Source organism: Balaenoptera acutorostrata, chromosome 2 (assembly GCF_949987535.1).
Source record: "Balaenoptera acutorostrata chromosome 2, mBalAcu1.1, whole genome shotgun sequence".
In the NCBI taxonomy this organism is placed as follows: Eukaryota; Metazoa; Chordata; class Mammalia; order Artiodactyla; family Balaenopteridae; genus Balaenoptera; species Balaenoptera acutorostrata.
Genome location: NC_080065.1, coordinates 181,521,197 through 181,543,241, shown reverse-complemented (window position 1 = coordinate 181,543,241; position 22,045 = coordinate 181,521,197). Strand labels below are relative to the sequence as shown.

The following is a 22,045-nucleotide window of genomic DNA, read 5'->3' as shown; positions in this document are numbered from 1 at the left end:
TGCCCATCAGCTGATGACTTGATAAACATGATACATCCAAATAATGAAGTACTGATCAACCATAAAAATGAATGAACTATTGATACATGCAAATGAACTTGTGCTAAGTAGAAAAAGCCAGACACAAAAGACTACAATGTTGTATTATCTCATTTATGTGAAATTTCTACCAAAGGCAAAACTACCTTGACAGATCACAGATCAGTGGTTTCCTGAGGCTGGGATTAGGAGCAGGACTGATCTCAACAGGCACAAGGGAAGTTTTTGGGGTGATGGAAGTGTCCCCAAACTAGATTGTGGTGATGGTTTCATGCTGTATGAATTGATTAAAAGTCGTTGTACTGTTACAAGAGGTGAATTTTATAGTTTGTAAATCATAGCTCAAAAAATCTGGGAGGGCTTCCCTGGTGGCGCAGTGGTTGAGACTCCGCCTGCCAATGCAGGGGACACGGGTTCGAGCCCTGGTCTGGGAAGATCCCACATGCCGCGGAGCAACTAGGCCCACAACTACTGAGCTTGCACGTCTGAAGCCTGTGCTCCGCAACAAGAGAGGCCGTGACAGTGAGAGGCCTGCGCACCGCAATGAAGAGTGGCCCCCGCTCGCCGCATCTAGAGAAAGCCCACGCACAGAAACGAAGATCCAACACAGCTAAAAATAAGTAAATAAATAAATAAATTTATTTTAAAAATCTGGGAGATGGACTTTCCCAGTGGTGCAGTGGTTAACAATCTGCCTGCCAATGCAGGGGACACGGGTTCGATCCCTGGTCTGGGAAGATCCCACATGCCACGGAGCAACTAAGCCGGTGTGCCACAACTACTGAGCCTACACTCTAGAGCCTGCAAGCCACAACTACTGAGCCCACGCGCCACAACTACTGAAGCCCGCGTGCCTAGAGCCCATGCACTACAAGAGAAGCCACTGCAATGAGAAGCCCGTGCATCACAACGAAGAGTAGCCCCTGCTCACTGCAACCAGAGAAAGCCCGCACGCAGCAACGAAGACCCAATGCAGCCAATAAATAAATAAATGAATAAAATTTTTTTTTAAAATCTGAGGAAAAAAAATCATTGGTGGGGCTGGAAGAGTATGTTCCAAAAACAAGCCCTAGTTCACCAGTCCAGAAAACTCCATCATCTCTACAGCAGCTGACAGTGGAATCACACTGTATCTGCTGTGACCAGGAAAACTGCTTATACTCAAGAGGCCGCTGAGTCCGGACACTGCCGGCCAAGGCAGAAAGCTGATGCCACTGCTGCTGGCCCCAGAAGCACCTCGGCAACCAACCTGGCTCTCCCTGTCACATGTGGCACTTCCAAATCAGTCATGATTAGCAGAACCCAAGTTATGTCCAGAAACTTCCCTGCATGGGATTCTGGGGAATACAGTTTTTTTTTTTTTTTTAAAGGAATTCCTTTATTTTTAAATTATTTATTTATTTTTATTTTTGGCCGCGTTGGGTCTTCGTTTCTGCGCAAGGGCTTTTCTCTAGTTGTGGCAAGCGGGGGCCACTCCTCATCGCGGTGCGCGGGCCTCTCACCATCGCGGCCTGTCTCGTTGAGGAGCACGAGCTCCAGACGCGCAGGCTCAGTAATTGTGGCTCACCGGCCCAGCCGCTCCGCGGCACGTGGGATCCTCCCAGACCAGGGCTCGAACCCGTGTGCCCTGCATCGGCAGGCGGACTCTCAACCACTGCGCCACCAGGGAAGCCCCGGGAATACAGTTTTTAGCTTTCTAGCTTCCGACTGTTAGAATGGGGTTGGGATCCATCATCCTCCAGGCAGTAGTGGTTGTCCTAGTGGCTTCTCTCAGGTAGCGTAAGTTCATTTGTGCATATCAATAGTTCGTTTTTATGGCTGAGTAGTATTCCGTTACCTGGATGTACCACATACATCCATACACACATCTTCTTTGTTGAAACATCCATTCAAATTCTTTGCCCATTTCTGAACTGAGTTCTTTGTCTTTTTATTGTTGGCTTACAAGAGTTCTTTGTATATTCTGGTTACAAGTCCTTCATGCTGTTTTAATGATTATAGCTTTATGAGGTGTTTTGATTTTGGCAGGACAAGACCTCCTTTGTTATTTTTTTCTTGCAATTGACTATCTATGTAAACTATTTTTTTAATATTTATTTATTTTACTTATTTATTTTCTTTATTTTTTGGGGGGGGCTGCGTTGGGTCTTAGTTGAAGCACACGGGGTCTTCATTGAGGCGTGCAGGATCTTTCGTTGTGCCGTGTGGGCTTCTCCCTAGTTGTGGCGTGAGGGTTTTCTCTCTCCAGTTGTGGTGCGCGGGTTCCAGGACACGTAAGCTCAGTAGTTGTGGTGCGCGGGTTTAGTTGCCCCGCTGCACGTGGGAACTTAGTTCCCCAACCAGGGATCGAAACCGCATCCTCTGCACTGAAAGGAGGATTCTTTACCACTGGACCACCAGGGAAGTCTCTCTATGTAAACTTTAAAACCAACCTAAGTTCCATAAAAATTCCTGTTGGGATTTTTATTGAAATGGCATTTATATTGATTAATCTGTGGAAGAATAACTTCTACAATGTTGATCCAGCCTTCTCATTCATTAATATGATGTCTCTTTCAATTTATTCATGTCTTTTCTTTAGTAAACCTTAATAATTTTGTTTCTTGGCCACATCCCGAGGCTTGTGGGATCTTAGTTCCCTGACCAGGGATTGAACCCATGCCCCCTGCAGAGAAAGCACGGAGTCCTAACCACTAGACTGCCAGGGAATTCCCTAAACGTGAATAATTTTACCTTTAACTATCTCGTATAATTTCTGGTCAACTTAATTCTAGTTTATAGTTTGTGTTTCCATCGTGGATGTGATTTCTCCCTTTTTCTAGGTGGTTAATGTTGATATATGGGAAAGCTGGGTTTTTTTGTGTTAATATTATAACTAGACACTTCACTGTCAATATATTTCTCAAAACATATCGGCTTTTTTTTTTTTTTTACAGAGATGAGCATATATCTTCGGCAGTATTTTTTTACTTCCTTTTCAATATTTATCCCTCATCAAGGAAATACATACAGCTAATTATACTGTACAAAAAATGCTCAAACTCAGTAGAGAAATACATGTATTTTCTCAACGGTTCTCATCCTGGCCTCACTGTTCTCTTAACAGCTGTTCTTTAAGAAATGAAAAGCTACTAAGTTCAGAAAGACTTTTTTTTTATATATATAAATTTATTTATTTGCTTTTATTTTTGGCTGTCTTGGGTCTTTGTTGCTGTGCACCGGCTTTCTCTAGTTGCGGTGAGCGGGGGCTACTCTTCGTTGTGGTGCGCGGGCTTCTCATTGTCGTGGCTTCACTTGTTGCAGAACATGGGCTCTAGAGCGCAGGCTCAGTAGTTGTGGCGCATGGGCTTAGTTGCTCCGCGGCATGTGGGATCTTCCCGGGCCAGGGATCGAACCCGTGTCCCCTGCATTGGCAGGCGGATTCTTAACCACTGTGCCACCAGGGAAGCCCAGAAAGGCTTTTTTTTTAAACTTATTTTTTAATTTGTGGTAAACACAAAACTTACCATTTCATGTTAATTTACCATTTAAAAATACATAGTTGGGCTTCCCTGGTGGCGCAGTGGTTGAGAATCTGCCTGCTAATGCAGGGGACACGGGTTCGAGCCCTGGTCTGGGAAGATCCCACATGCCACGGAGCAGCTGGGCCCGTAAGCCACAATTGCTGAGCCTGCGCGTCTGGAGCCTGTGCCCCGCAACGGGAGGGGCCGCGATGGAGAAAGGCCCGCGCACCGCGATGAAGAGCGGTCCCCGCACCGCGATGAAGAGTGGCCCCCGCTTGCCGCAACTGGAGAAAGCCCTCGCACGAACCGAAGACCCAATACAGACAAAAATAAATAAATTAATTAATTAAAAAGAAAATCCTTAAAAAAAAAAAAATACATAGTTCAGTGGGATTAAATACATTAGATTGTTGTGCATGTTGCAAAACTGAAACACTATTCACATTAAACAACTCCCCACACCCCCTCTCCCCTGGCAACCACCATTCTACTTCCTGTCTCCATGAATCCCACTAATTTAAGTACATAATAAGAGTGGAATATTTATCTTTTTGTAATTGGCTTATTTCACTGAGCATAATCTCCTCAAGTTTCATCCACATCATAGCATCACAGCATCCTTTTGAAGGCTGAATAACATACCATGGGACCACATTTTGTTTTTCCATTCATCTGTCAACAGACAATGGGTTGCTTCCTTTTGGCTACTGTGAATAGTGCTGCTGTGAACATGGGTGTGAAATCTCTCTTCCAGTCCCTGCTTTCAATTCTCTTGGATATATACCCAGAAATAAGATTACTGGGTCATATGGTAATTCTATTTAATTTTCTGAGGAACCAGAGAGGCTTTTAAATGATTTCTCAGTTTATCAATCTCAACAGCATCTAACAATATTTGAAAATGCAGCTGTACACACACAGGAGACTATCTATAGATCATGCCTGGTGGGCAAATGAATTCATGAACCCCCAGGCACAGCGACTCAAAGTCCTTGACCTTTTGGGAGCCCTGGGTCCTGCTGACCCTGCCTTGCTTTTGGAAACCCTCTGCTTCCTTGGCCTCCATGATGTCACACGTTTCGAGTCTGCCTCCTCCATCTCACTACTCTTTTTCAGGCTCCCTTGTGAACTCCTTCTCTGAAAGCCAACAATGAATGCTGAGCAGTGACTCTGGAATCCCTCTAGCTGTCAGACTTGAACCCAAGACTCTGTCGCCAGCTCCTCCCTGGAGACTGTCACCTTGGGAACCATGGGCTGTAGGGGCACAGGGTAAAGGGGCTTCTTGGGTGGACCCCTGCCCCCTAAGACTGGCCTCTGCAAAGGCGCAGCAGGCTGTGTTGCCATGATGGATGCAGGCTGCGGAATCCACAGCGATGTCATAAGAACCGGCCTCAGGCAGGAATGTTTCGGATGTCTAGGCTGGAAACTGCTGTTCCTCCTGTGGCTAGGCAGGGGGGCGGGGGGCGGGGGTGACCACAACGGATGAAAAGAAACTGGAGACAGGAGTAGGCACCGCCTTCCTAACGACAGAGAGGGGTGAACATGTGTTGTGGGTGGAAGGCAGGGGCTGGGAGCCCAGCTATTTCAGCTTCCACCAGGGATGAATCTCTGCACGTGGGTTGGGGGTGGGCGCCGAAAATACCAGAAAACAATTCTTTACTAACACGGCCAACAGGACCCCACGTGATCTGGCCCGCACCACCTGTCTTGTCTCATTTCCTTCCACACAGCCCGCTTTTCCTCATCCTCCAGCCCCAACCGTCTACGTCACATCACTCTCTTCTCAGACGCTTCTCGCTCCCTTTGCCTGGTCAACTCCTACCGACTGTTCAGAGAAGCCTTCCCCGACCACCCCGTGATTCGGGAGGAGCCCAGTGCCTCCCCATCGCTGGTCACTCCCCGCCCTCCACTCGGCTGCAACTGTGCTTGCATGAATATCTGTCTGCCCAGTCCCAGGAGGCTACGTGCCCCACAGACAAGCGCGAACAGACGTGAAAGTAACCTGGACACCATGTCCTCGCCCAAGATACTGAGTGCAACGAAGGAGAGACCTCACCCACCAGTACTGAAAGCCAGTGGTGGCGGGCTCCTTGGGCCCTGGCTCTGGTTTGGTGAGGCTCTCAGACAGACTAGTTTGAGGGTTGGGCCCCTCAGAGACGACCCAGGGGCTCTGAGCCAGCTTTGGGATCCTTGAGGTCCAGTCAAGATTTTTTTTTGCAGAGGGGGACACTGTCTCTCTGCCTGGACGCTAGGCTCGGAGTATGTGTGTGTGCATGTGGTCACTCGCTGTCAGAGGCGCCTGGTCCCGGAGGGGCGGGGTCTAGAGGAGCAACAGCTGGACTGAGTTGCCTGCTTGCTGGTGGGTCTGCTGCTGTCCTCTGCTCTCTGGGTCAGTGCATCTGTCTGTCCACCTGTACCTGTGTCCTTTCGCCATCAGCGAGCCCCTGTCTTTCTCACCGTATCCCTCACGCCTCTCCCCTCACCCCACTCTCCCTCGACTTTCTCTGCCTGCACTGAGACAGGCTGGGACCTGGGACCCTTTGCTGCAGTGCTTGCACCTGGACACACCTCTCCTTGAGCAACAAAATACAAGGAAGCCATATGGGACTAAAAACTGCGTGCATAAGCAGGTGGGGCAAATTATGACCAACAAGATACAAAAAGACCAAAACCCCTCACAGTACCACCAAGGGGGTGGGCCGACCACCTGAGCCACCCTTCGCACTCGACCCCTGGACCCACACCATATAAGGAACCAGCTCGTCACCCCCTCTGGGGGCAAGAAAGGGAACTTGTAACTTGTTTTTTGCTCCTTCCCGCTGCAGCAGGGGCCGCAATAAAGCCTTGCCTTAATTTCCCTCATGCCTCCTATCAATTTCTGTTGATTAAGGAAGCCAAGATCCCTGGTTGGTAACACCATCAGTGCCACACACGCGCCCCTGTGCCCGTCCTCCCCCGTCTTTCTCACCTACCTGGGGTCTGGGCCTGCCCTCACACCACCGCCGTTGGACCACAAAGCGGGATGGCGAGGTGTACCTGCTGGCACGAGGCCTCCTTCGTCAGAGAGGCGCCCATCACTGTGCACGAGATGGTCTCTGCCACGGTCATGAAGTACGCCAACTACATAGCGCTTGGCTGCAAGCACAGGCACACTCTGGCACCTGCCACGCCACATCAGGTACCACGAGGAACGCGAGCGCGCTGACCAGGCCTTCCTCAAGGTGCCCTTCTTCGCCTGCGCACCGCCCCCCCTTCCCCTCCTGCGCCTGCGCGCCACTCCTTGGCGCCGCCCCTTCCCTGCCGCGCCTGCGCACTGCTCCTTCCTTCCTGCGCCTGCGCACCATTTCTTCCCTCCCGCGCAGGGCCCTCGTTCCTGTATGTGTCTTAGGCCGGTTTCTTTAAAGCTGCCCGAATTCATGGGTTTGAATCTCAGCTCCACCACTACTCGCGTGTTCTTGCTCAAATCACTCAGCTTCACTCATCAACATGTGTACATTAAATTCGTGCGATTTTTTTTGTGAAAAAAAAAAAAACTACTTAGCAGCACTGTGCCTCAGTTTCCCCATCTGTAAAATGGGGTATTATAGATAGATATAAATAATATTAAAATTTTAAAATTTATATGTGAACAGATCCATTTTATAGTTTAAATTTAAAATGTATTTCTTATACTGGCATTTTTACATAAATATATTAAAACGTATAATAGCACCTAGCACAAAGATTTGCTACAAGGATTCCGTGAGTTTATGCATAGCAAATAGATCCTGAACTTCCCTGGTGGCTCAGTGGTTAAGAATCCGCCTGCCAATGCAGGGGACGCGGGTTCGATCCCTGGTCCAGGAGGATCCCACATGCTGTGGAGCAACTAAGCCCATGTGCCGCAACTACTGGGCCCACGTGCCGCAACTACTGAAGCCCGCACGCCTAGAGCCCATGCTCCGCAACAAGAGAAGCCACCACGATGAGAAGCTTGTGCACCGCAACGAAGAGTAGCCCTCGCTCGCCGCAACCAGAGAAAGCCCGCACGCAGCAACAAAGACCCAACGCAGCCAAAAATTAAAAACAAAAAAGAAGACTCAGGAAGTCTTTCTTAAAATATAAATTAATTAATTTTTAAAAATAGCTCCTGGCACACTAAGCATTGCATCAGCATTAATTATTCTTCTTACAGTTGCTGTTATTAACTATGTCTCTTCTCCAGCGAGTCTCATCCATGGCCAGGTCGTTCTTGATCACCCTGACTCCCCAAACTCACCACCCAGACTCATTCTCTATCACACACCCTTTTAAAATTTTCTGCCCAGCCCTATTGGCCGCCTGCTAGCATGGTTGTATCATTTATTTGTTTAGTTGGTCAATTCCATGAGGGCGAGGGGCTGGACTGCCTTGTTCCACGTGGGCCCCCAGGATCTAGGATAGCACTGGCCCCTCAGGTGTGTGTTCAATGAATAAATGCCCATTTTCCAGATTCGGACAGGGGATAAGAGACTTCCAGGGGCTTGTGCAGTCAACATAATAAAGTATCCAGTGAGTACACAGTGATCCGGAGAAAACTGAAGCATGAAGGGGGTGGACTAGCCAGGGCTGGGGTTTGAAATGTTAACATATGGTGACCACGGAGAGCCTCTATGAGAGAGAAATTTCAAGAAAGACTTCAATGAGGTGGGGGAGGGAGCTACATATCTGGTGGAAGGTGCTCTAGGCAGAGGTAATGGGGCAGTGTTAGGGCCCTGGGGCAGGAACGTGGCTGGCAAGTTGGAGGAACAGAGAGGAGACCACTCTGGCTGGAGCAAAGTGAGGGGGTGGGGTGAGTGGAAGAAGGTGAGGGCAGGAAGGGGACATGGCCTCGTGGGCTGCGGGGGCAGGTGAGGGGAGAACCTGGGGCTTTTACCCCGAGGGAGCCCTGGAGGGCTGTGGGCAGCCCAGAACCAAACCTGACTCAGGTGCTCACAGGAGCCCTTCGGTGGCTTCAGGGAAAACAGACCAGGTGGAAACCTCAATTGAGGTTGAGATGAAGATGCTTTGGACCTGGATGGTAGTGGGGGAGGGGATGAGAAGCGGTCAGATTCTGGAGGCAGAGTCTTGACGGATTGGGTGTCTGAGAGAATGAAAGGCGCGGAGGATGGCCGAGATTTCTGGCCTGTGCAACTTGCAGGATGGAGCTGCCGTTAACTGAGATTGTGCAAGGCTGGGGTAGGGGATGACATCAGGGATTCTGTTTGGGCCGTGTTGAGTTTGAGATGCCTGTTAGATGGGGACACAAGGAGTGGGCAGTTGTAGCCGAGAGTCTGGAGTGGAGGGGAGAGGCCCCACCTGGCTCAGAGGGCATCACCTGGTTCTGCCAAGATGAATGAATGGTGCACCATCTTGAATTTTCAAGTTAATCCAGACAACAGCACAAGTAATCACGTGTGTAGGCATAGCTGAAGCTACGAGGATGTTCACCCTGACATTTTATCTAATAAAAGCGGAGGGGAAAAAAACAACCCACCTAAGTGTCAAACAATAAGGGTTATCACTGAATGATGATCGGGTGGCACAGGGCTCCCTGATGGACATGCTGCGGCAGGTGAAGCCCACCATGTTTTACGGCGTCTCCTGGGTTTGGGACAGATTGCTGGATGACCTGAAGACCAGCCAGCTGGCCTTGACCCCGTTCCAGAGGAAGACTGACCAGTGTGCCATGGGGCTGGGGCTCAGGGTCAACAAGAGGCGGCTGTCTAGGGGAGGCTGGGGCGCAGGTGCCCACCGAGGTGCCCGCTTGGGCCGGGAAGGGAGTCCAGAGAGATGGCAGGTGGATCTGCGTGTGGCCCGCCTGGCCCCTAGGAGGCAATGGGGGTGGGGACCCAGCCCCCCCAGGGTCGAGGCGAGTGACACGTGACCTGAGAAGGGGAGCCGGGTTTGGGGGCTGCTGGTGGATGCAGGGGCGGCTTAGGAGCTCCCTGACCCCTCAGCCCCAAACAACAGTGCCCGATCAACGTGCACACGGGAGTGCCTCAGGATGCGCTGACCAGCGAGGCCATCCCCTTCTGCCGGCAGCTCAAGAGCCTGTCCAGCGGGCTGTTGGACGTCGTTTACGACGGAGACCCTGTGGTCATGGAGCTCGTTGGGCAGGCAGGGCCTTGACACCGTGAACGTGAAGGTCACCTCAGTGCCAAGATCCTCAAGTGGACCATCCTCGAGCTGGGTGAGCGGGTCCAGGCAGGGTCGCTGTGCCCGAGGCCCTGGGGTGCTTCTTAAAATGCCATCTCCCTGTCGGGGACCCCCGGCATCTGCGTTTTAAACCGGTGCCTCCGGGGAGTCTGACACGCAGGGGAGGCTGCGTCCACGACAGGATGGAAGTTCTCCTGCACCTTGGGATGGGCCTATTGCACCCCTCTTCTTGGGGCTCCTCAATCAAGGCCTCCCGCCATTCCGATGCCACCTGGCCCTCTGTATCCTTAGAGCAGACTCGGCTGCTGACACCTCGTCCTGTGGTGATGGGGGCTCCTGTTAGGGGTGGAGGGAAGGCCCCACCTGGAACTTGGTGCCTTTACAGGGGTGACCATGAAACTGAAGAGGGCTGTGGTGCCCAAGGAAGCCTGGCTGAAACTGAAAGATTTTACAGGGAATGTGACAAAGACTAGGGGGCTGGGAAAGCACTGTGGGCTCCTTTCCTCACGGAAGTGACTGCCAGCACCCCCCCATCCCCTGCCCACCCGTCTCTCCTGTTTGATGATAGAGGAGCCGCCTTCTAGAGGGAAGGAAACTGCTCCCAGCGAGGGACCCAGTTTGAACTAAGATGCCCCTCTCTGGGGAAGCGTTTTAAATGTAGAAGAATAATAACCTTGGTTTCACTAGAGCAGTGCTTCTTACCTGGGTGATTCTGCCCCTCCTATCCCCACCCCAGGAGACACTTGGCAACAACATCTGGGGACATCTGTGGTTGTCACAGCTAGGCAGGCAGGTGCTCCTGGCATCTGGTGGATGGGAGGCCAGGGGTGATGCTCAACATCCCACAGGGCCCAGGATGGCCCCCCTCCCCAGGAAGGATTGCCCAGCCCGGAAATGTGCATAGTGCTGGGGTGGGTGAGGAGTCTCACGTTGAGGGCTCCGAAAGAGACAAAAACGGACGTGATAAAGCTCATGGGTGTCTTTACTTTGAAAAATAGTTACTCTTTCAGTGAGAGGTTGAGGGGTTGCTGCACCCCTTTTGAGAGATAGTGCGGGACACCTCCTAGTGTTCAGTCACCCTGAGGTGCATCTGAGGAAGGGATCGACCAGCTCCCGTTTATATAGCGAGGTATAACGGGTTCAGGGGTTCACACACTGGACTTGTGGTTCAAAGGGTACATACGAAATGCCACCCTGCACCTGACCCATAGAAAAGAGGTAAGAATTAACTGGTAGGTGTGATCATACTGCACAGCAGGGCCTCTGGCTCAGATAGGGGAATGGGGGGGGAGGGATGGGCACGGCTGAAAGCAAGGCTCAGAGGGAGGCTGATGAGGCCGTCACAGCCCAGGACACACTCAAGGGAACCCTCCTTCAAGAGTCGTGTTTACAGACTTCCCTGGTGGTGCAGTGGTTGGGAGTCCTCCTGCCAATGCAGGGGACACAGGTTCGAGCTCTGGTCCGGGAATATCCCACATGCCACGGAGCAACAAAGCCTGTGTGCCACAACTACTGATCTACATTCTAGAGCCCACAAGCCACAACTACTGAGCCTGCATGCCACAACTACTGAAGCCCATGCGCCTAGAGCCCGTGCTCTGCAACAAGAGAAGCCACCGCAATGAGAAGCCTGTGCACCGCAATGAAGACCCAACGCAGCCAAAAATAAATAAATAAATAAAAATTAAGAAAACAAAAAAAGAGTCGTGTTTAGAAACAAGGAACATGAAGTGTCCAGAGAGGCCAACATAAGGAGACAACAGGCTGACACAGAAGAACTGACACCCAGGGAAACAGAGCTATTTCCTTGGAGGGGGACTAGGAAATCATATCCAAGAGATAAGCTAGGGGAGTTGGTTAGAGCAGTTTGCAGTCTGACGGGTAAAGGACTTGGAGGCCGTCACTTCTGTGCTCACAACAAGAAGAATGCTGAAGAACTGAGAACTGATGACACTTCTTGGGTCCGTCAGTGAGTTGAGGTCGCAGAGCAAACCCCTACCCTAAAAACAGGAGAGGGGTGGATACAGGGACACTCCGCTTACCTGGAGCAGAAACCACTGCCGGAGCCAGTGTCCGGTGGGGTGTGGAGCTGACTCACTGCTGGAGAGTGAGCGTGGATGAGCTTGAGGGGTAAGAACGCCTGGAGACCCAGGCTTGGGTTGGGGGGACACATTCAAGAGCCCTCCAGGTTCTCACAGTGAAGATCTGAGAGAAAAAGTAAAAACAACTCTGGTGCTTCCTGCAGAAGGAGGGGGAAAGTAACTGTTTCAAAACATGTCTCAGAGCACTCATTTCTCCTTAACAAAGGCCCGCCCTCAAGGGAAACTATCTAAGCAGGGCCTGACCAAAGTGGGTTTTACCAGTGTTTAATTGACCTCGGGGAAGGGAAACACCCATCTCCAGCCCTCTCTAGGCTTCCTCTCACCTAAGGATACCAAAGGAAACAAAACAAAAAGCTGAGAAGCACTTGTGAAGGTCACGGTCCAAGGGCACAAGTTCCCTAACAGGTGGAGACCACAGAAAGCTTCCCCTGTCTCATATTTTACCACCACACCAATAGGCCTCCTGTATAACAGGGTTTTACAGATAAAAAGGACTGCAAGGCTCAGACCCTATTTTAAATACAAAGAGTCACTAGGGAAACCCACAGTTTCAGGATAGACAAGAACAAGGACACCACCAGCTACAGCAAACAGTGAGTGCAGCCTAACTCCTGGCCAGGGGAACATAAACCCTCACCCTAAAGGCCTGTTCAGCTCAGTTCCTTTTATCCAGTATACTGTGTCTAGCTTTCAACAAAAAAATTACAGAACATTCTAAAAGGCAAAAAACACAGTCTGGAGAGACAGAGCAAGGGTCAGAACCACACTCCAAGGCAGCGGAGATTTTGAATTTATCAGATTGTGAACCTAAAACAACTATGATTAATATGATTAACGTGCTACAGGCCCTACTGGACACCATGCAAGAACAGATGAGTCATGTGAACAGGGAGATGGAAACTCTAAGAGAAAATCAAAAGGAAAGGCTAGAAATCAAGAACTAGGGCTTCCCTGGTGGCACAGTGGTTAAGAATCCGCCTGCCAACGCAGGGGACACGGGTTTGAGCCCTGGTCCGAGAAGACCCCACATGCCGCAGAGCAACTAAGCCCGTGCGCCACAACTACTGAGCCTGCACTCTAGAGTCCCCTAGCCACAACTACTGAGCTCGCGTGCCACAACTACTGAAGCCCACATGGCTAGAGCCCGAGCTCCATGACAAGAGAAGCCACCGCAATGAGAAGCCCACGCACCACAACGAAGAGTAGCGCCTGCTCACCGCAACTAAGAGAAAGCCACACGCAGCCACAAAGACCCAGTGCAGCCCCTAAAAATAAATTATTAATTTAAAAAAACCCCAGAAAATTAAAAAAAAAAATCAAGAATAGAAATGAAGAATGCCTTTGAGGGTCTCATTAGTAGACTGGACCAGCTGAGGAAATAATCAGGGACCTTGAAGATATGTTAATAGAAACTTCCCAAACTGGAAAGTGAAGAGGAAGAAAAAAAAAGGAAAAAAGAAGGAAAGAAAGGAAAGAAGGAAGGGAGGGAGGGAGGGAGGGAGGAAGGAAGGAAGGAAGGAAGGAAGGAAGGAAGGAAAAGAATATCCAAGAGCTGTAGCACAATTGCAAAATGTGTAACATATGCATAATGGGAGTTGGTTAGAGATCTGAAAGGTGAATAATCCTGGAGGTTCCAATCTATGTCAGTGGAGGTCCAGAGGGAGAAGAGAAAAGGGGAGGAGCAACATCTGAAGACACAATGGTTGAGAGTTCTCTGGGAGCCCACCAGATGCTACCTAGGATACGTTTTTTTTAAAAAAATTAGAATTAAAAACAATGTTAGGGCTTCCCTGGTGGCGCAGTGGTTGCGAATCTGCCTGCCAATGCAGGGGACACAGGTTCGAGCCCTGGTCTGGGAAGATCCCACGTGCCGCGGAGCAACTAGGCCTGTGAGCCACAGCTACTAAGCCTGCATGTCTGGAGCCTGTGCTCCGCAACAAGAGAGGCTGCAACAGTGAGAGGCCCGCGCACCATGATGAGGGGTGGCCCCCGCTCGCCACAACTAGAGAAAGCCCTCGCACAGAAACGAAGACCCAACACAGCCAAAAATAAATAAATAAATAAATAAATTAAGAATAATAATAAAAAGTAGGTAAACATATATATTAAAAAAAACAATGTTAACGTGAAACTTCAGAACACGATAAAGAAAAATATTTTACAACATAAGCTGATTAGGTTATATGGAAAACAAACATGCAAGAATATCTGGGAAATTTCTTTAAAAAGAGTATTGATGAAGGGGGACTAGACCTACCAGATATTATATAAATTACAAAGCAGCAGTAACTAAAAGCTCAGTGATGGGGCATAAATAGATACGCAGAAGAGAGAAGTCAGGGACAGACAGAAATATATGCAGGAATTGAGTAACGCATCAGTGGGGCCCTAGCTCACGGCAAACTGGAAGGTGAGAAAGAAAAAAGGAGAGAGGAAATAAATCATGAGAGAACTTAAAAAAATAGAAAAATCATCCTAGACAAGAAGTAACAACCTCTAAAGCCATTGAAAGGAAAGACTTCAGCACAGTGGGAAATGGCATAAACAAAACCTGCAGGCAAACTGGGGGGAACAGAATACATTGCAAAGTCCTACACTTCATATTCCATAAGGAGCTCCTAAAAATACACAGACACACAAGTACACAGACATAAATACCAAGAAACTTGGTAGAAAATAGGCAAGTCCACTGCCAAAGCTGTTAATCATAGATGCTGTCACACACCTGCATGTGTATAGTTATGTGTGGTCATGGAATTAAATGAGGGAAAATGGTCTAAATGCCCACCAGCAGGACTAGTTATGTAAATTACTGTGCGTTTACACAACATGCTAATTTGGAATGCACTCTAAGATATATTAAGAGAAAAGGATGTATGTATGCTACCACTTGTAAAGGAATTATGTCTTCTTCATGCACAGATGGCTCTCAAGAGCTGTATAAGAAAGTGGAGAAGGAAAAGAAGTAGGAATGAGGTTCATTGCTTATTGCACATGTGCCCTTGAAAACTTTGAACTTGTGCTTGCATCACCAAAATATACATTTAAAATTTGAAAAAAAAAGATTTGAAGGGGCTTCCCTGGTGGCGCAGTGGTTGAGAATCTGCCTGCCAATGCAGGGGAAACGGGTTCGAGCCCTGGTCTGGGAGGATCCCACATGCCGCGGAGCGGCTGGGCCCGTGAGCCACAACTGCTGAGCCTGCGCATCTGGAGCCTGTGCTCCGCAACAAGAGAGGCCGCGATAGTGAGAGGCCCCCGCACCGCGATGAAGAGTGGCCCCCGCTCGCCGCAACTAGAGAAAGCCCTCGCACAGAAACGAAGACCCAACACAGCCAAAAATAAATAAATAAAATTAAAAAAAAAAAAAAAAAGATTTGAAAAAATTCAAGGCAAAACATTGAAAAGGGCAGAGATGTCATATCGATAGAAGAAACAAATCACTAAAATGTACGAAACTGTTTCCAACTAAAAGACAAAATCTTAAAGACACCAGAGATGAAAGTCACACGATACCCACAGGGGCAACAATGAGACTGAATGGCTGACTTCTCCACAGAATCAATGGAAGCCAAAAGACGATGGAGCAGCAAGTGGAAAGTGGGGACAGACCATACCTGCCAATCTACAATTCTATACCTAATGCAAATATCCTTACAGAATAAAGATGAAATGAAGATGTTTATAGATGAACAAAAGCTGAGGGAATTCATTGTTGCACTAAATGCAATGCTAGTGAGATTTTTTTTCAGGCTTAAGAAAAATGATTCCAGATAGAAACACAGAAAGAAAGAAGGGGACCCCAAGGAGTCAGTATATGGGTAAATACAAAGAAAGATTGACTGTAAGCAACAAAATTAACACATACCTGGTCTTGAGTCTCAGGAATGCGCCTACTAGCTATATTGTTGTAGGCAGGTCAACGCTTGCAGGCTGTTTCTTCATCTGTTGGTGGGGATTCTGACAGCAGTGCCTACCCTCATCGAGTGTTTGTGGAATCTGTGAGATAACTCTCAGCCCAGCGCCTGGCTTCTAGCAAGCCCTATTGTATTTTTACACGTAAGTCGTCCTTTACTGTGTTACGGGGGTCTGGGAACCGTGGGAACCACTCTAGACCCTCTTTCACTCCGTGTCCCTAATTTAGGAGCTCAGATGAGAAACTGTCCCAAAAGGCCTGCAGAATCTCTGGTAGGAAAGACAGGGAAGGGTGGCCACAGCCTTGATGTTGGAAATGGGAAATTCTGGCTACTGACCAGAAGAAAGAAGAAATGCTCCTGAGTACCCTGGTGTGGCCAGCTGTCTCCCCCAAGTGGCTGCCAACTGACAAAAGTGATTTTAGTCAGCTGCTGTGGGCAGAGGGTATTGGCCTGCAATGCTGACCACTCAGGAACGGAACTTCTGCTCCGCTGGTGGGACTGGAGCCCCCAGAGTGGACAGGGCTGCTTAGACAGGGCCTGGGAGAGCCACCTCCTTGGGGTTCCCTCAGCTTTGCCACACCAAGTCCAGAGCAAAACCCACCATAGACAAACTGGCAGACAAGCACCCTGGCCCCTGGCAAAGGATGTCTCACATTTTCTACCTGGCTATCATCCATCTACCCACCTATCCATCCATCCGTCTACCTGCCCATCCACCCTTCCATCCACCACCCCCCCCATCATCCACCCCCCCATTCGTCCACATTGTGAAGTTAGGCTTGCTTTTCAACGCAAAGCTTGCTGCCTGCTTGCAAGGAAAGAACACACCATCAAAAGCAGGACCAGACACTGAGTTCTCCGCCATCTCACGCCTCTTGGGTTTCTGGCGGTGCCGTCTCTATTCCTCCGGGATGCCAGCCTTGCTCACGTTCCGTCCCCACTCCTGAGGCCCAACAGGCTTGGTTCCAACCCTCTCTCCTCTTCCTGGCCATTGATCTGGAAGCACTGGCACGGGGAGAGGAGACAAGGGACCCCATGGTGCTTTGTGGCTCCACCCAGCGACTCCACAATGGCGGGAGCCAGGCAGATGCATGACGCTCTACGCATACCTCTGCTTTCCCATCTGACTTTATTTCATTTTTCTATAAAACTCCTCCATGATTTCACAATTTAACAAAAAGTTTAAAATCCAGGACAGAAACAATCCTGTAACTTATTACAAACACAATTCTCCTTTATTCCTCTTATCCAGGAGTTGGTCTTGGGCCGATGAGTGTCCTAGTTCCTAGTTAGACACATTCTTTGTAAAAACCCTTGTGGGTAAGAAAGGTATTCGATACCTTTTGCTTTCAGGCGTCGGTTTACATTTTCTTCAGGAGATAGCAAAACACCGGGATTTGCACTGGGGTCAGGGGGCTTAACACTAAACACACGGCAATCACAACGTGCCGGCCCCTTCCTATGGAAGCGTCCCCAGAGCCCTGGTGGGCCCAGCTGCCGGGCAGCTGGGGGTGGGGTGGGGGGAGCAGCTGGGAATGCCGTGGTCAGGGCCCTGGCTGCCTGGCACGTCCATCAGGTGGTCACAGGGCCAGCACTGGGCCCAGAGTAGCTCCGGAGGACAGCGCTGGGGCCTTCTGGCCAGAGGAGGTAACAGAAATGGGTTGGTGCTTCCAAAGGCCCTGGAAACAGCAGGCAGGGCCAGATGCTGCTGCTGCTGCTGCAAAGGGCAGGCCCGAGAGCCCGGCCTTCCTCTAGCTGCCTCCGGGACAGAGCCTGGCTCCTGAGCAGAGGACTGCCCGAGTCACAGAGCCGGGAGGCCTACAGCCCCTCCCAGGAGATCCTCCGCAAGGAGGAGACCAGCGCCCTTGGGCTGAGGCTCCCACCCGCGACCCCCAGCGGCCTCTGTGCACAGAGGGCCAGGCAGCTGCTGCTCTCGGGCCAGTCCTTTCTGTCCAATGTCTTAGAGTTTCCAGAGAAGAGAAGTGCCCCACTTCGGAGTATTGTTGGCCTGCCTGGAGAAGGGGACGGTGGCAGCACAGAGCCTGCCACACAGGCCTGCCCTCTTCCTAATACCTCAAGGCAGTGGGGTTGGGAGAGAATCAGAGCAGATGGTGAGGAGTCACGGCGGTTTCCTCTGAAAGTTCTCGGGCCTTCCCCGAGTCCTGGGATCTCACCAGGAAGGCTGGCGTTGGGGAAGCCTTGGAGGCGGGGCTCCCGAGGGAGTGTTTGGAGTCTGCCTGACAGACAGACGGAATCGGAGCAGTGACAATGGTCAGGGACCACAGGGAAGGGGAGCGTGGCACGCCCCACGTGGGAATTCACAAACTGGGGGGAGGAGGGGCCATCCGACAGTGGGTGGGAGAGAAGTGAGCCTGGCTCCAGGCCCGGCCTCCTCTCCTGGAGCCGGTGGGGACCGGAGGAGCCTTGAATCGAGGTCCCCAGCCCCCAGGAGCCCCCCACAAGGTGGGCTGACTCTGTGAGGGCGTTCTGGTCGGGAGGGAGGAGCTGGCTTGGCCCTTGGAGAGTTTCAGGCGTGCGAGGAGTTGGGTCTCCAGCCCCGGACCGGCGTGAATCGCTGGGGTGGGAGGGCCTGCCGCCGGCCGGGGCCCAGGCACGATGGGCTGGTTCTGAGTCCTGACGCTCCTCAAAAAACTCCACAAACTATCCCGTCTTATTTGGCAAAAGCTCATTTTTTCCAAAGTTCGAAGACTCGGTCAACAGAAGGAAGAGGATCCTATGGAAGGAGGAAGAGGACGAGCCCCAGGACGCCGACCCAGTCTCAGCCCGCGGCTGGCTGGGGGCCGGGAGGGCTGCTCCTGGAGACGGCGGCGCGCAGTGTTCACCGGCCCCGGGAGGAGCAGGAGGCGTCCTCCCTGCACCTGGAGAGGGTGAGCTGGCGCTCCAGCTCGGCCTTCAGCCCGACGCCAAGGCCAGTGGAGACATCATAACCTACAAGTCCCGCCTTACCCACCCCCCCACTCCCACGTGCACTGCTGCCCTGGAAATGCACACCCGGGAACCACTCGGTACCTACAGTGCAGACATATATATATAATAGAGAGAGAACTATACAGCACGGAGTCCCAGCACAGTGAGAGCCGACACGGGACCGTGTCTGGCTGACGCGGAGGACGAGCCGGGCCCGTCCTGGTGCGGCAGGAGCCCTCTGAGGTCCTGGGGCGCGGCGGGGTGTTCCGAACCGTTGAGGGAGGCTGGAGGCAGTGCCCCAGCCTCTCAGAGGGGCCCAGGCAGTGAAGCTGCGCCCCACGCCCCACTGAGGAGCGAGGCCCCCACCGCAGGGCACGTTTCTTCCCCTTCGGGAGTACACAAGCCACTTTCCAAGGGGGGCCCAGGTGACGGCCCCAGCGTGTCGGGGAGCAGCAGTGCCGGCCTGGCCCCCTCGGCCCCGGGGCTCCCGACGAGGAAAGTGCAGCTGGCCGTGTGGGCCGAGGACAGGGCGGTCACTAAGGCAGTGCTGCGGGCGGGCAAGTCGAGAGAGGAGGGAAGGCGGGGCCCAGACGTGGCCTCCCAGGACCCCGGGGATGCGGCCCGGCACCCGGCCCAGGGTCATGTGGCCACCGCCTCCAGGTAGCTCTGCAGCTTGCGCACGGTGGTCTCATCCAGGGAGAAGAGGTCGAAGTCGAAGGTGGTGTTGGTGACGTTGAAGTGGCCGGTCTCCTCGATCAGGTTCACAATCTGGAGGGTGGTGGCAGGTGGCTTCAGGGGACAGGCGCTAGGCTGGGGTGGACCCCACCCCCACCAGGCCCTCGAGGAGAAGTGGGGGGTGATTCCCTGGGGCTGCCTGAGGGGGTCAGCAGCCCATGGGCCTCAGGGGCACCCTGCCCGGGACTCCTCTGAGATGCTTTGCGCTCAGGGGGCCGCAGGGTGGGTGGCTGCATCCAGTACCTGCTGCAGCACGTTGCGCTCCCGCAGTGCCATCAGCCTCCGGTGCAGCTCCACCAGCTCGTCAGTGTAGGCCTGGGGGACAGAGAAGCGCTCAGCGGGCGGCCCAGCGCCGCGCTGTGACCACACCCACGTCAGCTCCAGGCTGGTGCTCCCCTGCCCCGCCCCGTCATAGGCCCCTCCCCACTCCCCCAGCCCCGCCTCAGCCCCACCTTGTCGTAGGCCCCTCCCCACCCCCCAGCCCCGCCTCAGCCCCACCTTGTCGTAGGCCCCTCCCCACCCCCAGCCCCGCCTTGTCGTAGGCCCTCCCCACTCCAGCCCCCGCCTTGTCGTAGCCCCCCACCTGCCCCCCGCACCCTGCCCCGGCCCCCACCTTGTCGTAGGCACCCCTCTTGAGGATCTTCTCGGGCTTGCTGCAGGGCTCTGGGCTCCGGCGGCCTGACGTCTGCAGGGTGACCCCAGGTCTGCGTGAGTGCTGGCCCACACCGCCTTCCCCAGCCCCCAGGGCCACTGCCTTCCCAGGCCCCAGGCCTGCTTGTCCTCCCTCCTCTGGCCCTGGAGCCAACTCTAAGGGCAGCCCCTCCTGGGGAGCAGACGATCTCTGGGGCCTGGGGGTGAAACGACCCTCCTCTGCGCCCACCACCCTGAGCCTCGGACGCTTGGAGGACCCCAGGCCCACCCCTCAGCCGGCCTCTAGGACGTTCGTTACCTTGCTGTTGGGGGGGGGCGGCTTCTTGGGAGGAGGGGGCTCCCGGCTGGGTAGGCAGGAGTCGGCGCTGTTGTCGCTCTCGCTGTCACTGAAGCTCAACCTGAACGCAGACACGACACCCTGTCAGGCCGCCCTGTGCCCAGGGGAGGGGGCCCCCTGCAAACACTGCTCTGGGGCTCTGGGATGGACTCGGCCCCTCCCTGGGGCCAGGCCAGCGCCCAGCGCTCCCCCCACAGCCCAGGAGACTCCCTCAGCCAGCTCTAGGCGGCCACTGCCAGCTTAAAAGAAAAGGAAAGAAAAGAACGCGTCTGAGCTGCCTTCAAAGAGCAAAGAACCCAGAGATGAGCACGCTGGCTCTGAGAGACTCTGGGATCCCGGGGGGCTCGCTGCTAGCTGCAGGCTCAGAATGCCGGGTGTGGCACCCTGCAGGAGAGTCACTGCCAGCGGCAGCCTGAGCCCAACGCCCTGGGAGGGAGGGACACAGGTGCCAGCGTGCTGACATCAGACGCCCGCCCCTTGCTGGGCGGGGCCCAGACCCCGAGCCTGCTAAGCCCACCCCACAGTCCTGGGGCCAAGGCTGGCGCTTGCGCTGGGCTGGAGGCTGAGAACGCACAGCCATCCCTGAGGTGGGCTCGCTCCCAAGGCCTGGGGGTGTCCAAAGGAGGGGCCTCGGCTTACCCCACTCTGGGGGAAGGCCACACATCATCTTCCCTGGGCCAGCGCACCTGGGGAAGGGGGAAGGGACCGCTGGCCCGAGAGCACAGGAACCAGCCCCCACTGCCCCATACGCCTGGGACCAAGGCTGGTCCTCGGGCTGCTGGGCACCGCCTCGCCCCCGTTCTCGGGTGGCGATGGACTCCTCTCCCTGAGCGTCCTGCCCCTCCCTGCCAGGCAGCCACACTCTCCAGCAATGGGAGGAAGGATGCCCCCCGAGGCCCCCAGGCCCCCCTCAATGCCTAGGCAGGGCGCCGCCTGGTGGGCTCAGAGGCTCCCTTTGCCTCACCCTGGGGAGCCCCCGTCCTGGCCCACCTCCTGGAGGCCCCACGATTACAGCAGGGCCAGGCAGAGCTGCCCCGGTGCGCCCAGGCCCACTCACTCCTCCCTGCCGGCCCAGGCACCTGGAGTCCCTCCCTGCGTTCGTCTTGCCAGCGGCCTCCTCGCCTGATGAAGAGTCGTCCTCGTCAGACTCCTCGGACTGCAGGTCCTCCACCATGGAGCGCAGGGGTCCTGGTGAGGGCCGCGAAGGAGGGAGGGAGGGAAGGAGGGAGGGGGAGAGAATGGGGTTCAGGGCTCCACCTGCACCCCAGAGTCCCCTCCACCCCCAGGGCCACGTGGAGCTCCTTGACGCCACGACCCCCAAAACGCACCCAGGCAAACCCACCTCGGAGGTTCCTCTGGCCAGGTGGGGCCTGCCGCCCGTCTCCAAGCACTGCCCCCGTGGCCACCCCCTCCTTAAGAGACCCCTGGCTCCCCCCACCCCCACCTTCCTGGCCTTGCTCACAGGCCTCTGGCCCCTGGCCCAAGACAGGACCGCAGGGCCCCTCCATCGCACAGGGAAGGAGCAGCCCTCCTCTGCTCTGGGTGCTGGGATCAGAGCTCTGCCTGCAGGCAGGACGAACCAGCCCTGGCTGAGGAGGGCGAGGCGGCCCGAAGCGTGGCCCACAGAACACCAGCCCCCCAGCCCGCGGCCCTCCTCGGGCCTGCCCAGCCCCGTGGCAG

The 22,045-nt window shown here is 53.5% G+C and overlaps 1 protein-coding gene across 3 annotated transcripts in view; it reads right to left on the bottom strand.

Annotated features, from left to right (window-relative positions):
• Window positions 1-16,824: 16,824 nt before the first annotated feature.
• Window positions 16,825-22,045, bottom strand: part of MLLT1 (MLLT1 super elongation complex subunit) — a 132,531-nt gene continuing 127,310 nt past the window's right edge. For all 3 annotated transcript variants that reach the window (XM_007169104.2, XM_057540591.1, XM_057540592.1), the window contains 5 exons: window positions 21,445-21,553; window positions 20,327-20,426; window positions 19,991-20,062; window positions 19,621-19,692; window positions 16,825-19,410 (listed from right to left, as the gene is read on the bottom strand). In XM_007169104.2, coding sequence (XP_007169166.2) covers window positions 19,282-19,410; window positions 19,621-19,692; window positions 19,991-20,062; window positions 20,327-20,426; window positions 21,445-21,553 — 482 coding nt within the window. In that variant the 3' untranslated portion in view covers window positions 16,825-19,281. The remainder of the gene's footprint in view (window positions 19,411-19,620; window positions 19,693-19,990; window positions 20,063-20,326; window positions 20,427-21,444; window positions 21,554-22,045) is intronic.